This window comes from Numida meleagris, chromosome 1 (genome assembly GCF_002078875.1).
Source record: "Numida meleagris isolate 19003 breed g44 Domestic line chromosome 1, NumMel1.0, whole genome shotgun sequence".
Taxonomy (NCBI): Eukaryota; Metazoa; Chordata; class Aves; order Galliformes; family Numididae; genus Numida; species Numida meleagris.
The window spans coordinates 62416898-62431933 of record NC_034409.1 but is presented as its reverse complement, the minus strand read 5'-3'; the positions used below and the strand labels follow the sequence as shown (position 1 = coordinate 62431933).

Below are 15036 nucleotides of genomic sequence, written 5' to 3'. Positions count from 1 at the left end.
GGGCGGGCAGGGTGCATAGGGAAGAGTGGGAGAGGAGGTGACTGACTGGTTTATACTTGAGAGAGGTCATTTTACAGCTCTGGGCAATTCAAATGAAGGCAAAACACTTATATTTATCAACAGTTATAGCTGATGATCAGAGCAGGAAATGATGCTCCAGGGCCTGAACTGAAGAGGTGTTGTGGAACCCCATCTTCCCTGAAGTCACCGGGAAACACAGGTATGCAGTACCTTGCCAGGCCAGACCGTGCCATATAGATACAGGCGAGGTACAGCAACCCCATGCCTTAAGCAGTTTTGATCCTGCAGTGCTCAGTCGTTAGTGTGGATATGAAGTCAGACTGAGTGAGAGATCAGCTCCTAAATTACATTTACACTTCCCAAATTGGACCAGATTCCAACCACTTCTTGCCAGAAATTACCCAAAGCGACTTATCCCTTGATCTACCAAGTGGCAATTGTTTGGAGGGAGACTCCGTCATTCGGAATTGATTTTTAAGGCAGTTTTAAAAGTATCTCCCCGTTTTTGTGTGTGATGCAGCAATGTTGTCAAAGAGATATTTACAATCTGACTCCTCCTCCTCTGAAATCTTCCCACATTCAAATTGTCAAGACTGAATAATCCTGAACCAATCACTCCAATGAGCAATCATGAAGTTGATGATGTTTAGGTAGTATTGGTTACCAGTCTACCTGCTTTGGATGGGAGTGGACTGGCTTAGGATGCTTAAAATATTAGAAAAAAAAAATATTAAAGGCATTACAGCCTGTTTGAGGAAGAGCTTGCATTTTGCCCGACTGGACAAAATGCAAAACAAAACAGAAAAACATAGGTATTTCATCCTCTGAATGATGAGGCTAATGAATGGTATCTGAGCCCATGGGTCTGTCTTGAATAGGAAAATGCTTTGGAAAGGGTCTGTTTGAACACTGTCAGAAAAAAAATGCACTGTGGGGTGGGACCATGCCTGCTCTTGCTGCTGCTCCGAGGGCCTGGGGTGCAGGCACTAGGCCTGGGCTAGGTGAGGGCCAGGCAGGGTGCCGGAGCTCCAGGCCATAGGAGCGGGGCCTGCCCGCATGGTGTAGGGTGGGAGAACAGCATGGGAGTGTGGAGATGGGCTCCCAGTCATGCCTCGCTAAGCCCTTGGTAATGCTAAAGAAGATTCCCTCCTTACTTCAGCCGTTGGTGCTGCTCTGCTCGGTTAGCCCTTTAGAAAGGGACTTGGTTAAGTTGCCTAACTGTCCCGTGCCTCCTGAGGCCCATGCAGCACATGTGGGGCTGGCAGACATGGCACCAGCCTTGGGGAAGAGTTGTGCCCTCCTGGAACTTCTGTTGCAGGCTGGGCAGAATACTGTAGGGTATCTCAGATGGCACACATTTTGGCAGCTTAATCAAGGTCTGTGCCCCTAAAGGCCTGTTTTAAGATCAAGTGTTAACAGTTAAGTCATGTTCCCTGCATGGGGTGGGGGAAGAATGAAAGATTGAACTAAAACACTAAAGTTTATTTCATAAAAGGGTTTTTCCACTCCAGTGTGATGCTACTACTCTGATAACAATTGGAGCTCGGTCTGTTTTCAGTACGGGATTTCTCTATGCTGTGTTTCTGCCCTCAGCCATCCCCTCTCAGGCACTGGAGCAGCAAGGCCACAATGGTTTGAGCTGTCCAGAAACAAAGCAACAGAGAGCAAAGCTCCACAGACTGAGATCCCATTGGAAACTTTTTGGATCCCTGGGCTTGCTAACCCAGAATGAGACTTTAATATCTTTGCAACATTCAAAAGATGAGAAAAGAAATCCTATGCAGCTACTGAAATTTGCATTTCTTAATCTTTGGAGAAGAAAATAAATGTAGGAAAAATACTATTTTTTTTTTCTGTTTTCCACATTCTTTACATTAGTAAAACCTCCCTGGCCACTAGTGCACTCTATCCTTGTGTTAGCAAGATGGGAACAGGGGCTTCTGATGGCCAGGAATTTTTTTTTTTTAATACACGCTACAGATTAATTATTGGAACTGATAAAATCTCACCACTGCCAGAAGCCTCTGAATGGATTCTATTTACTTTGTTCTCCCCTCGCTGTTCCTCTTCCCACCCTATCCCAGGACAGTCCCAGCTGGCCCATACCATAGGATGCTCAGTTCTGACTCAGTAGGGCTGCCCCGCTTCAGCTTGCTGGGCCCATGGGTTGGGGTTTCCCACCTAGACGTATGAAGCAAGGCCTACAGCTTAACCTACAACACAAGTCCGTAACCCCACGGGCTCGTGGTGCTGTCACCTTGTGCGATTGTGTCTGTGTGCAAACGCGCATACATTTCATACAGCAATCTGAAACTATCAGGCAGAAAAGACACAGGAGCCTGGCTGAGACCCATACAACTGTTATATTGGCGTCAGTCTAAAGAAAGCAATGATACATTGCTTTGGAAATTATCAAGAAATGTAAAAAATGCATTTGCCCTTTTTTTGTTGTTGTTGTTTTCATCATCGTTGTCATAGTCACTGGGGGCAGGGTTCTGAGTCAGAAAACAAAGCAGAAATAGATGCAGTTCTGTACATGGCACCTCTCTGGCTGTCCTTCCGTGCTGGGTGAAGTGGGCAGGGTAACAAACCAGGCCGGACCCTGCAGCAGCAGCAGCATCCACGCCATCATCATCTGTATGTCCAGCTGAAGAGGCAGGTGATGCAAAAAAGGTCTGTGGATAATGAAACTCCAGCTCTGAACCACGAGTTCCGCTTGCTTCCCTGTCACATCAGCCACACAGAATAAGGAAGAAAAAAGAAATGCACCCGGTGTGGCTGGCCCAGTACTGCCTGGAGTAATGAGCAGGAGTGATAAAGGGATGAGGTTTGTTGTTTTGTAAGAAATGTCTTTAGTCTGCAGTGTACTCCTGCAAGTCAGAGATGCTCAGTGGCAAACAGCAGATCGTTTTCCCCTTTCTTTTCTTCCTTCCATGCCACTCGTCAGCCATTGGTTCCTCCATGGCTTCCATCCATGGAACAGTGACCGTACCCACCATCTACTCCCACACACCGGGAGAGGAAGGACCCCCGGGTACTATGCCTGCCCCGCTTCCATCGCCCCCAGTCTCCACCTCACCTGAAGGAGGCAGTAGCTCTTTGCTCAGACCTGTCACGATGTGCACGTTGCGTGTACCTCGAATGGAAACAACGAAAAAAAAAAGCCACCCTCCCAAGAAAGAGAAAATTGCACAGCTGGCACCAGCAATGGCTATATTGAACATCTGCCCCTCAGACAGCACGAGGCATGTGCATGCTCTGCTAGCCGTGCACTTCCCACTCTGTAGGACCTAAGCCTTTTTCCAGCAGACTGCGGCGATTTCCCTGGCTACTGTCAGCTTTGACCCATGGGGGAGCCACAGCTTTCACCAGCAATGTGTAGGGCACAGTCCTTTCCACTCTTTTCCTTCCATGCAGGAAAAGTCCTAAAAGATGACATGCGCTGGCAGACATCCAGAATGCCCCTTGTCTCTGCTGCACTAGGCCAGTACTTTGTTAATCAGGAGCAAGGAGCAGCTCTGTCTTTTACTGGGAGGGCCAGGGGGACTTTCTAGTGGAGGAAGGTGAGACAGGGAGCCCCTTTGCTGCTTTCATTTTCAGAAACAGCCAGCACAGCATTATTTCCTTTCAAGTAGCTTTGGAGCACTGCAGCACTACCAACAGCAAACTCACAAAGGGAGAAGTGTTCGCATGCCAATATTGGTACAGACAAGAGGGATGGAAAAAATGAGACTGACAGACTTCAGGTGGCTGCTTTCTCCAGGGACTTGGACTGGGACTCTGATGCCAGATGGTTGCTTAAGTGGGCTCCCATTTCCCCAGTTTAAAAGGATTTGTTGGCAAAGTATCTTGAGCTGCTACTGGCCAGTTCAAAATAACAAGGAAAAAGTGCACCTTCAAAAATATCTTCCACTATTTCTGCTTAATGGCCCCAGCAGAGTCGAGAAGTAAACCCAAGGGCATTACAAAATTACATAATAAATGATGTACTCAAACATCTGTGAAGCTCAAGTCTGGAATGAAAGTTTAACTCTGAGTCAGATCACACCTCTGAGCACTCATCTGCAAGTTTGTGAAACATCTTGAAAAGGGAGAAAACCAGCAGCAGTCTAGACAGAAATCAGACGCATAAAATCTAATAATATCTCCCTGGTTTCTCAGCCTCTGCCACAGGTCAGGGCCATGTACCATCATGGGGTGAATCAGGAGAGGTTCGCACTCATTAGCAGGGAAATACGATTGGGACATGCTGTGCCATCAGATGTTTTGTGACTTAGGGCCTGGCCTATATGCTAAAGTCTGGGAATGTGCATGGGAACACACAAAAGTCACAGAACATCCGTGTCATGACCAGACCACAGCAATTTTCCTAAGCAATGATCCAGAGCTCTGTCCCTCACTTACCCAGTGTTTTCAGTCCAGAGTTAGGTGCATTTATTTTGCTAACAATTCTGCCATTTGCATGATCCTGTTACAACCATCAGGATGAGCTATCTAACCTCAATCTGCAAGCAGGTGCTTTCCCCCTCCCTGAATTGCTGGTGCCAGCTGAAGACATGGGATGGATCTTCCATGCGGGCTTAGGGATCTTGCCACCTTCTCGTGGAAAGAGACCTTCAGAGAGGCTGAGCAAAAGGAAAGAGAACAAAGCTTGAACAAAACGTCCCAGCCTCGGGAAGAAAAGTACTCTACCAACAAAGTCATCGTGCATGTTTAAAGGGGTGAGGAGGAAGGGTAATGAACACAAGATATGCAAAATCAGTAACGTTCGACCTGTCAGTGGATTGCAGAATAGTTACTTACACCAGGTACACTTTGTTCATCGTACAAATTAAAAAAGGAAAAAAAAAATAGTACCCCTGTCCCCAACCACACGTAGAAAAGCACTTAAAAGTTCAAAGGTAAAGCTTGGCACATTCCAAATACGAAATGATTCACTTGACATGCAGCAAAATATACAAGAAGTGACTCTTTTTTTTTCTTTTTCTTTTTAAACAAACTTAATTTGATTCGTTATATTTGCTTGGCACAATTGCAATTCCTTTTAAAAAAATATTTGAAAAATACCGAAACTGACCTGAATTCAAGTATAACGGTTTCTTCAACAGAAACATCATCAATGCAATAAAACATCACACGGAATATATTGAAGCGTAACGCTTTCTGCTTGGTTGCCCCCTCCCCCCCCGTTAATTTTTTTTTTCTATACAGTTTTAATGCCAACACGACTTACGATTGTATTTTAAAATTAATATTATTGCATTGTTTTTGCATATCTTGTGGAACAGAAGATGCAAAGAGTTACTGATTCCCCTCCCGACAGCGGGCGCTGCTCCAGCATTGCATCCCAGTGGCCCCATCGGTCCCTGGGACGTGTGGGGCTGTTCCAAGCGCGTTGCCCGCTGCCGTTATATGATAACACAACAACAAAAAAAGGAGGTTCCGTTCGCTAGCAAATCAAATGACAGAGTCTCGGTGTACATAGTGGTCGGTAAAACTCGCCTACAGCGTTATGCTTCTACCAAATGCCAATGGAGAAAAGAACCTGGCTTAAATAATACAACATGGTCAAACCAAGGTAACGTCTGCAAAAGTGAAAATAAACCCAAACAAAAAGGTAGGTGGTTACAGAACCTTGTAAACACTCCCTTCTCCCTCAGAAAAATTATAATAAAAATAAAATAGTCAAAATAAAAACCGCGACATGCTCTCAAGGAAACACCGAACTGCAGGACAAGGAGAGACCCGTGCCCAGCCCACTCCCCACTCTCCCATTGGCTGGCGCGGCTGCCTGTTTAAGCTCCGATTGGTCGGCAGGTGACTTGCCCGAGCTCAGGTTGGCTGGCGAGCGACCCTCGAGCTCTGATTGGCCGACAGCAGGAGCCGCCGCAGTCCCTGCGCTCCCCATTTGGCGGCGCTGCGTCCTCCGGGCCCGGGCGGCGGGGCCAGGGTGGCCGGGGGCGGTGAGGCTCGGACGGAACATGTGCAAAATGATTTTTACAAGCAAAGTTGAAGGATGCCCGCTGGAGGCCAGGCGCGTTTGGCTGGGGCGCCTGTGGGAGGCAGTCGTCGTGCCTTGTGCAGGGACTGGAAAAAGAGGGAGCTGGCTCTCCTCCTGGGCGCCACGCTCTTTCCAGGCGGACGTGTGCCGGGGTCCTATCCACTCCTGACAAGCTCTCTGCCACCACCCAACTCTGCGACTCGTCCCAACAGAAATGAATGAAGAACGCTGTTCCGGTTACTCCAGGTCACGAGAACAGTGAGGCACTTCTGAAACAAACCCATTAGGAACATTGAAACAAATAAAAAACCAGCATCGCTTCCAGCCCTGGCAACTACAGGCTGCTGATATAAATCCTGCTGTCCTTCAGCTCCTCCTGACTTTTTCCACAATCCGGGTTCTGCACCTCTTCCTCTTCCTCGCCTGCACTGTCCTGCCCTGCGTCCCTGCAGTTAACAAAAGGCAGCAGGTTGCCATTGGGGCTCTGCTTGCTGTTACCATTGAGAATGTTGTCTGCTGCATTTTCCATCTCTTCTATCGTCATGTCGCAGGCGTCGGCGAGTTCCTGGGTCGTGACCTCAATGAACTTTGGATCTTGAGCAAACTGCATCAGTCCTTCCGAAATCAACACCTTTAGGAGGTGAGGAACCAGAGACAAAGGCAGACGTTAGCACCTTGCCTCACCAGCCCTACTGCAACCCTATTGCATCCCCCTGTAGGCCACGTTGGCCATGGTGGCCCCTCTCCTCCCACTCATGCTGCTGACCCCTGCTCAGAGGTGGGCTTTGGCTTTGCAGTGCATTCAGCCCTCCCAAGGGCCATGTTCCTACACTGAGCTCCACACAGCCTACGTCCCTGTGCCACCGTGGCCTTACCGCTTCGACCAAGCTGCTGGCGCTGCCGTGGAACTGCCTGCTGCTCCCTGCTGTCTGGCTGGGGACGGTGAGGGACACCGGCCTGGCTCTCCTTGGGCTGCCACAGTCAGAGCTGTCGGGGAACTGGGAGCTGCAGTGCACGGAGGGGAAGCTGCTGTTGAGCTTCTCGCTGGACTCAGCCCCCTCGAGGCGCAGCGTCGGGATGGGCTGCTGTGGCCAGCCTCGGCTGCAGGGTGTAGCGGGCGGCGTGGCGCACAGCCGGGAGAATGTGGTGGGGGAATGGCTTCGCTGGAGAAGGGGGCTCAGGCCAGCCACCGCCAATGCCTGCAGAGAGAGGGGAACACATGGAGTGAGGGCTCGCTAAAACTGCAGGGCTGGGACGGCACAGTGCTGGAGGAACTACCCACAGAAGGCCCAGAGAGTCTTGAGGCTTGCACTAGATGATCTTAGTGGTCTTTTTCAACCTTAATGACTCTTATGAGGGTTGTGAAATAGCTGCCAGCTCCTGGAATGGTTGGGATGTTTCTCCAAACTCATTTTGCAAGTTTTCCTTTAAGTGGTGTAGCTTGCACCAGTGCTGAGCACCAGACTAAGAGCCCTCAAGGCTGAGCTTCTTCCACCCTGGACCCACCGTGCTGACAGGAAGGATGAGCCCTGCTCCCCACAGCCCTGCCAGAAACACCATCTCTTCTCCACCGGCTGTGACAGAGCTTCGTTTTCCCACACTGCCACCAACCATACTGCTGCCTTTACTGCCGATAGCTGTGCTTTTTCTAAGCATCCATTGTAGAACCTGAACAGATACCAGATGTGAATTTTAGGTGTGTCTGCAGATGGCACTAATTATAAAACCACCACTGGATTTTAAGGCATCTGCTGTGGGTGGGAGGATCAATATCTGATGATTGCACTTTGAGCCTTCCAGCCTTTCCCACAATTACATTCACAGCCTCTGAGTCATCCAGTCTCCTTTGATAACGAATTTCTCAAGAATCCCCTTGCTGCACAGGGATCATCTGATGCCTTATTCATGGTGGCTGCTGCTTGTTCCATAAGCAATGCCATCAGAGTCAGCAGCTCATCTCACAGCAGCATCTCACTGCTGTCTAATATGAACAAAGGAATAAACACACAGAAAATACAAAATGTGGCTGTGTTGCAGAGAACCCTCTTGATCAGGCTGGAGTTTGTCTCCGCAACTTCAGCTGTCTCAAAGCAATGGGTTTAGTTCAAGCATACCAGAAAGCTCCTGCCTCTTGGATACCTGCTTGAAAATGCTCTCTGGAGGATGAGACTTAGACAAAGCTTATTACATTTGCCTTCTGGAGATGCCGCTTCTCTATGTTGACCACAGTGGGACTCAACTGACTGGTTTAAACTGGACAGCTAACTTTTAGATATCTGAAGTTGAGTCAAGCTCTGTCCACCTGCCACTGAAATTCCAGTGAACTGCTATCTGTTTGCTGTGCTGCTGATTTCAGTTGCAGACAAACAAAAGAATCAATTACTGGTCATTTGCAAAGTTCACCATGTTTTTCTCAATAATTACATGTCAGACTCCTATCAAATATCATCAAGGAAGAAAGCCCTTAAAAATTAATTGTGTGAGTCACGCCCTGCAGGCTGTGATGGTATCAGCACATCCCTTACACTGTGGGGACTTTAAGGAGAGCCCTAGATCTGTCAGGCAGGACGACAGAACCAGATTTTCAGCTTGGTAGAAACACATACAAGGTGTTTATCCAAAATGTAAGGTACCAAGGAGGTTGAAAGAAGCTCTTAGGGATCACTTTTTCAGCTGTATATATATTTACATATCATTATGCATCTGTATTTCATGAGAATCCTCCTCCAAGCATTCATGAACAACTGAATCCATTGTGCTTAGCAGAGGCGACATTTTCACTTTATGTTCTCATTTTAAGCACTTTTGGACATGGATGACCTTGTAAAGTACTAACACTGCTGGATGTTGCCAGCTGTAGGCCAGATGCCAATTTCATGATGACCCTGCAGTCTGGCTGGGGGATGCTGAGGTGGGTAGAGCTCTGTCTCTCTATGTTTGGAGCTGCACGATGGGATGAGGAAGGGCAAAGCAGCTCCATCCTCTTTGTACAGGTTGAAATGAGGTGATTCTTCTGGCCAAGGCAGAGTGAGAGGGTAGGAGGCATGTGTCCCGTCTGCCTGCGGTGCTGACACTGCGATGGGGAAGGCAGAGAACTGTTCTCTGCACCCTGTCCCAACAGATGCACTGCCACAGCTGTACCTTTCTGCAGACCACTGCTTTCTGGAGCTTGATCCTTACAGTATAACTGGCTGTCACTGCCAGGAATGGAAGTGAAAAAGCACAGAGCATCCCAGATGCGTACACCTCTCACTCCTCTAGCTGTTGTGACTTCTCACTCCTTCCTTCCCTGCCATATGGCACTTTCTGCACCTATGCCCCTGTTCTGCCTTGCCCTGGGGGAGTACATGGAGCAGGATGCCCCACATTGCAGGACTGGTGCTGCCATTAGCACCTGTTTCTTTTATGGTGACTGCGATGTCATGAAAATAAAATACACAAATCTACTCTGGACTATGACAGCTGGCTAACTGTCTAAATATGTGCCTAAGCATACACTGGTAGGCTGCTGAATGCAGTTATAAAGGTCTAAAGAGGCTAATTAATTAAATTTAATCAGTTTATCTTTTAAATGATTAATTACCTTTACTGGCTAGCTTTCATTAATATGAAATTAGACTCGGCACATTTTATTCATATGTCTATTACTGTCAAAGCCAGTGCAACTGCACAGCAGAGTGCAATTTGGCTAGTTATTTTTATCCGATAGCTAGGTTTCTATTTTGCTCTTTAATGGACATCAGGCGATGATAACTCTGTTGACTCTAAAGAATATGTCCCTGTAACATTCTTCTGGGAATTATAAAAATCCTGAAATGAGTGTGATGACAACTACATTTTCTAAAAATTGGACCTATAATATGGGTGAGAAATTGCCTCTAATGGTGCTTAAAAGTTGGCTGGGATGCAATGGGAAGGCATTGTGCATGGTAGACTCTCAGTTGCATTGCTGGGCCCTTCGTGGCTATGAAAAGCTTACCTGATGATGTACCATTTGTAAAGGCAGAACTGTCTTCTGTGAGACATCTACGCCCTGGTTTTTCTGTCTTTTCAGACACTCTAAGTGAAAAGATGCTCGTCGACCTGAAACACCAATCATAAACAACTGTGTCCATCACTCATATTACACTATGGATAATCTGAGTCAATTTCATTTACTGCAGTCCCACTGGAGAGACAGCAAAGACACCCACAGTTAAGCTCTGTCTGCTTTCCCTCCACACCTCACCCTTTCCCAGGTACTTGTATTTGTGTTGCTGATTTTAATTTTTGAGACATCATTGCAAAACACAGTCAAGCACAATGGGCCAACTAACACTATCTTCCAAGCAGGTTGCAAGACAAAATTCTGGATGATTTTGTGATTGTCCCAAGCAGTTAAAGTGTTCTCAAATCCTTCTGGTTCAGGCAAAAAACTTGGCAGGGCTGAAAAGGGCAAGTGAGGTCCTGGCACAGAGCCTGGCTGTGCCCAGTGTTCAGGAGGAGACGTGTGGCTGCTCAGGTGACATTAGCCTCCCACTTGCATGTGACCTGTCTCCCTTGACAGCCAGACATACCACAGTTTATGAGGCTGTGTCTGTACCAAGATCAAGTGGAAGTGAATTAATTCAGTGGTTGAATTCACTGGTGAATGGAGAGTTGGGTTATGTGTAGAAGTGGTGCTTTCAGTAAATTGAAAAGGGAAGCGAAAAAGTCTTTTTTTAGAAGAAAATAAAAGATGTTGGGAGAAACTACTAAAATGACTGCATTGTTTACTTGATAAGAAAGTAAGCTTTACTTCTGTAATTATGAGAAATGTGCTCCCTATACAGGAATTTCAAAGTACTGCAAAACATACAAGTGCACAAGCTTTTCTTCCGAAGAATGACAAATAAAACCATTATTAAAGGTAAAGCTGCATGGCACGCTAAAATGTTTTGTCTACTTCTTGATCTAATTGACATTTTTGTAACACAGGAAAGAAAATTCCAAGACTAAAAATAGTAAGAATCTATATTATTAATATATTGAGAATAGGCCATCGTGGAGAATGGAGGGAATATTTGCTATAGCACAGAGAACTGATGCTACCATGCAGATGTTTTCTCATTCTTGAGAAAAAAAACAACAACAATGTAATATCATGAATATTATTACATCACTATATATTCACTAGAATGTAGTTAATGCAGCATTATATCAAGGACTCTCCACAAATTTGGCCTTCCAGATAGATGCAGGAATTCTCACTGACAAATACTTTAAGTTTTAAAATGAAGTAAATGCTCTTAAAATTCTCAATTGTACAAGCATCTGGAAGGATTTAAGTGAACTCAGTAAAGGATTTGAGTAGAGGATTTAAGTCAAGTATCGCTTTAGACAATACACTACGTATATTGTTTATTTTATATAGTAAAAAAATCTTACATGCAGGATTCTTTTTATTTTCTCCCCAGATGTTTTTTTTTTTCCCCACATCAGTGCTCATTTTATTCCAGATTTTTTTTTTTTTACTATATAAGATTTGTTTTATTTTCATAAAATCTTTTGTGATTCATGGGTTTCTCCTGAGCATAGTCTGCAGACTCAGCACTTGAAAATCTCCAGGTACAATGAGAGTACAAAGCAAACTTGTATTAACTTAATCTGAAACCCACTGTTTTCCTTGTAGCGGACAAAAAAGACAACCTCTCCTTTCTCCCTGCTGAATACACACAGAACAGAACACCATATACTCAAGGCCAGTCCATCCGGTGACTCCCTAGTGACTGTTTGGAGAGCCTACAGAGCTCTAATAAACTTCTCTAATTCATAGGAAGGTTTAATCAAACAGATCACATGGACTATCCAAACAACCATGGACTATCCAAACAGCCACAGGTTTATCTACTGACTGAGCATAAAGTCAGTAGAGTCACCTGCCTGATCAGGATCGCATGCATGCCATGGGATTCCTGGTCTTAATAGCTAAATGCATCAAACACCAACACCCAGCCTCGTACATGCTGGGATTTCTCCAGCAGAGGAGAGCACAGCTGGCATGTTGTGAAGAGATGTTACCTAGTGCTGAGGAGCACAGAAAGCCTTTCTTTGGAGAGTGCCGGGTGTCCTCTCCTTTGTGGTTTTCTGGTGGAGTGAGTTGTCTGTTTTCGTCATCTTGGTATGAGAGCCTGGAAAGGAGAGCAAAGGGATTCCAGAAAAGCAACTCACATTGGACAGAATAACCCCTCTTCTGGCAAGAAAGCCAGGAAGATCATGCTATCAAACGGGTGCGAGCTAGCTAACAGGTCCACGCGAAGCAACAGAGACCGTGAGACAGAGAATGCTCTAAATATGAGGTGTGGGAGCACTGGACAGTAGAAGTGAATGGTGGGGAGGCCCTGCACATTCAAATGTCTCATTCAGAGGAGAAGGAAAATCTTAGGCAAAAGATAGAAAAGATCTCCCTTTCAACGTTATTTTGTTATTTCTCAGGGCTGAACTGCTTTCTGTTTTTTTCTTTTTCTTTCTTTTTTTTTTTTTTAACTTTCTGATATTTGAATTGCGTGACTAAAGTTTTCTGGCCTTATCCCATAAACTGAAAATTTTGTACAAAAATGTTACATCTTCCCACCTCTCCCCTTCAATTCAAGAACCACCCAAACACTTTGACTAAAGCTGCAAAGCTCACATTTCAGTAGAGAGCAGACTTGGTTCACTACAGTACTCAATGTCTTCATTCAAATTTTCATCATAAGTCTCATCCTGAGACACTTCCTCTTGGCAAACAATTGCCAGCTGGCTGTCTCTGGAACTGGAACTAATGAGCAAAAAAGACAAGTCAAGATACAGAGACGGTAAAGAAAACCTGCTATAGAGACAAGAATGACAGGCTCCATCTGTCTCAGTTTATTACAGCACTGAAGAGCTATCATAGAAAAATCAATCACTGAACACAACTGCAGAGTTCACAAATACAAAAACAACAACCACTGCCTGTGCCCTCATTCAGAGGAAGTTTCTTAAGTCAATACTGAATGATACTGGAAACTTTTTATTGTCATTTGTGACTACATGTATTCCATACACGTGCTTATCACACTGACAACTTTTCCAAGGCTGTGAACTTGAAGTAAAATCTGAGATGGGCTCTTGGAAATACAGCCTTTTTATCTTGCTGCAAAAGCTTTGGTTATGAATTTCAAAGAGAAGGCTCCATGACAGAGAGTACCCTTCTCAGCTCTGTGATGTGTTGTCTCTGTCTCAAATCCTTCATTCTACGTCCTCTCTCCCTTCTGTCTCTTCTTTAAGTCCTCATCTCTTCCAGTGTTTTCCACCTTTTCTCCCTTTCTTCTCATCACTAGCTGCCAAATGCTTCTGCCTGAATTCAGTTGGTCTTTTCAAACTCCTTGGCATGACAGCCCTTAACTCCCTGCTTGGCTCCACCTTGTCCCTCTGATTCAAGTCTTGGCCCTCATATTTCACTTCATTCTGAGTTTGTTTTCTGAGGAGCAGAGTAAAAATTGCTGGTAGCATGAATCTTTGAAATACTGACATGGAGGCATCAGAGTCAGTTTTGACTAGCAGTCACAGAAGAAAGCAGTGTGGTAAAGGTTTTTTCATCTTTCAAGGACTGCATAGGAAACGTTTTCTCATTTGGTTCAAGCAAAAAGCACTAGAAGCAATGTGTGTATACATGGTACAGAACAGTCTGAAGGACAGTGCTGGAATGATCTTCCATCTGAAATGGGAGGCAAGTAAAACTGCTAAGGTACACAGGGGAGAACATACTACATGGCAGCTTCCCCTATTCAACAGTCTGTGTTTAGTCAAAACCAAATAAAATTTTTGTGTGAACACGGCACGGTGTACTGCACTGTGGTGTGGCCAGAGAGTGCCTACATGTGTGAACCGAGCTAGAAACTCTAAAAAAAACACCCCAATTTAGACACCAGCTAGAAAAAGTCTGTGCACCATGGTAGGCAGAACAGCTCTAAATTGGTAGTATTTTCTGGAGTTGTCATGGCAAACACTAAAACCCCTTTTCAACCTACTGACTCTAAAAAGAAGAGCTTATATTCAGCATTAATTTTGATTTGAACTTTCAATGGGACGAACAATAGGCTTTAGACCCAGAGAATGTTAGAGCGTGAGAGAGAAGACGTACCGTCCCAATGTTTCGTAGTAGTGCGTCCTAATTCAAGGAAGGTGCACAAGGGAGCAAGGAGAGAAAAGAACACCATGTTAGCAGTGTCACATCAGTACAAGTCAGCAAGTGGGGGGCAGTTGATAACACATGGTGTGTAATTCCTGTGGCCTCCATAAGGTAGGCAGGAGGTAGACAAGCCACTAGATTCTTCACTTGAGTAATGCTGCATGCACAGAATATCCTCAATCTTATTATCATATTCTATCCTGTTCTGGAGCAGCATTTATCCACCTTTTCACATTGCCCTCTGTCTAAAAAAAACAATTTTCAGCTCAATCCTGTTTTTACTGAATGATTAAAAAAAAACACCCACTGATAAAAAGTGACGTTTCTTTTGCATTAGTCATCTGTGTGTAGACAGCCTGAAGGATGCCCAAAGAAGGGGATTTTCTTTGCTTTACTCAGTACTGCATTTCCAAAAACCTTGCTTCCCTCCTCCCAGAATGACCGCTTTACGGATATGGTGCACTAAATGAAAAACACTGACTTCCACAGACCTCCCTACCTGGGTTCTTAAGAGGGGAGTTGCAGCTCCTTTTTCTTTCAGTTAGCAGTTGATAGAACACCTCCCCTTGGTGAAAAAGGGATAAATAAGTCTCCCTCTGGTCCCTACAAAAGTTTCTTCATGATAAAGCCCGGATAAATCAAGTGTGCTGATCAGTGAGGCTGCTGCTGCTTTGCAGTGGTCAGTGGATGCCTATCTGCTGCACTGTGGGCTTTAACACAAGTGAAGAACCAGAAGGCTCAATCCAGGCTGCAGGAGAGCTTCAGCCAGGGTGATTTTGGTTAGGCAGCAGTACTTTGGCGTTGGCATGCATGTTGCTCTCCCTGGTCCATTGGCCCACTC

The 15036-nt window shown here is 45.5% G+C and overlaps 1 protein-coding gene across 18 annotated transcripts in view; it reads right to left on the bottom strand.

Annotated features, from left to right (window-relative positions):
- Positions 2366–15036, bottom strand: part of CACNA1C (calcium voltage-gated channel subunit alpha1 C) — a 429930-nt gene continuing 417259 nt past the window's right edge. For 15 of the 18 annotated variants that reach the window (XM_021389880.1, XM_021389936.1, XM_021389870.1 and 12 more), the window contains 6 exons: positions 14148–14174; positions 12672–12800; positions 12062–12171; positions 10002–10105; positions 6898–7221; positions 2366–6653 (listed from right to left, as the gene is read on the bottom strand). In XM_021389880.1, coding sequence (XP_021245555.1) covers positions 6357–6653; positions 6898–7221; positions 10002–10105; positions 12062–12171; positions 12672–12800; positions 14148–14174 — 991 coding nt within the window. In that variant the 3' untranslated portion in view covers positions 2366–6356. The remainder of the gene's footprint in view (positions 6654–6897; positions 7222–10001; positions 10106–12061; positions 12172–12671; positions 12801–14147; positions 14175–15036) is intronic. The other 3 variants (XM_021389984.1, XM_021389900.1, XM_021389991.1) reach the window with 3 other exon arrangements.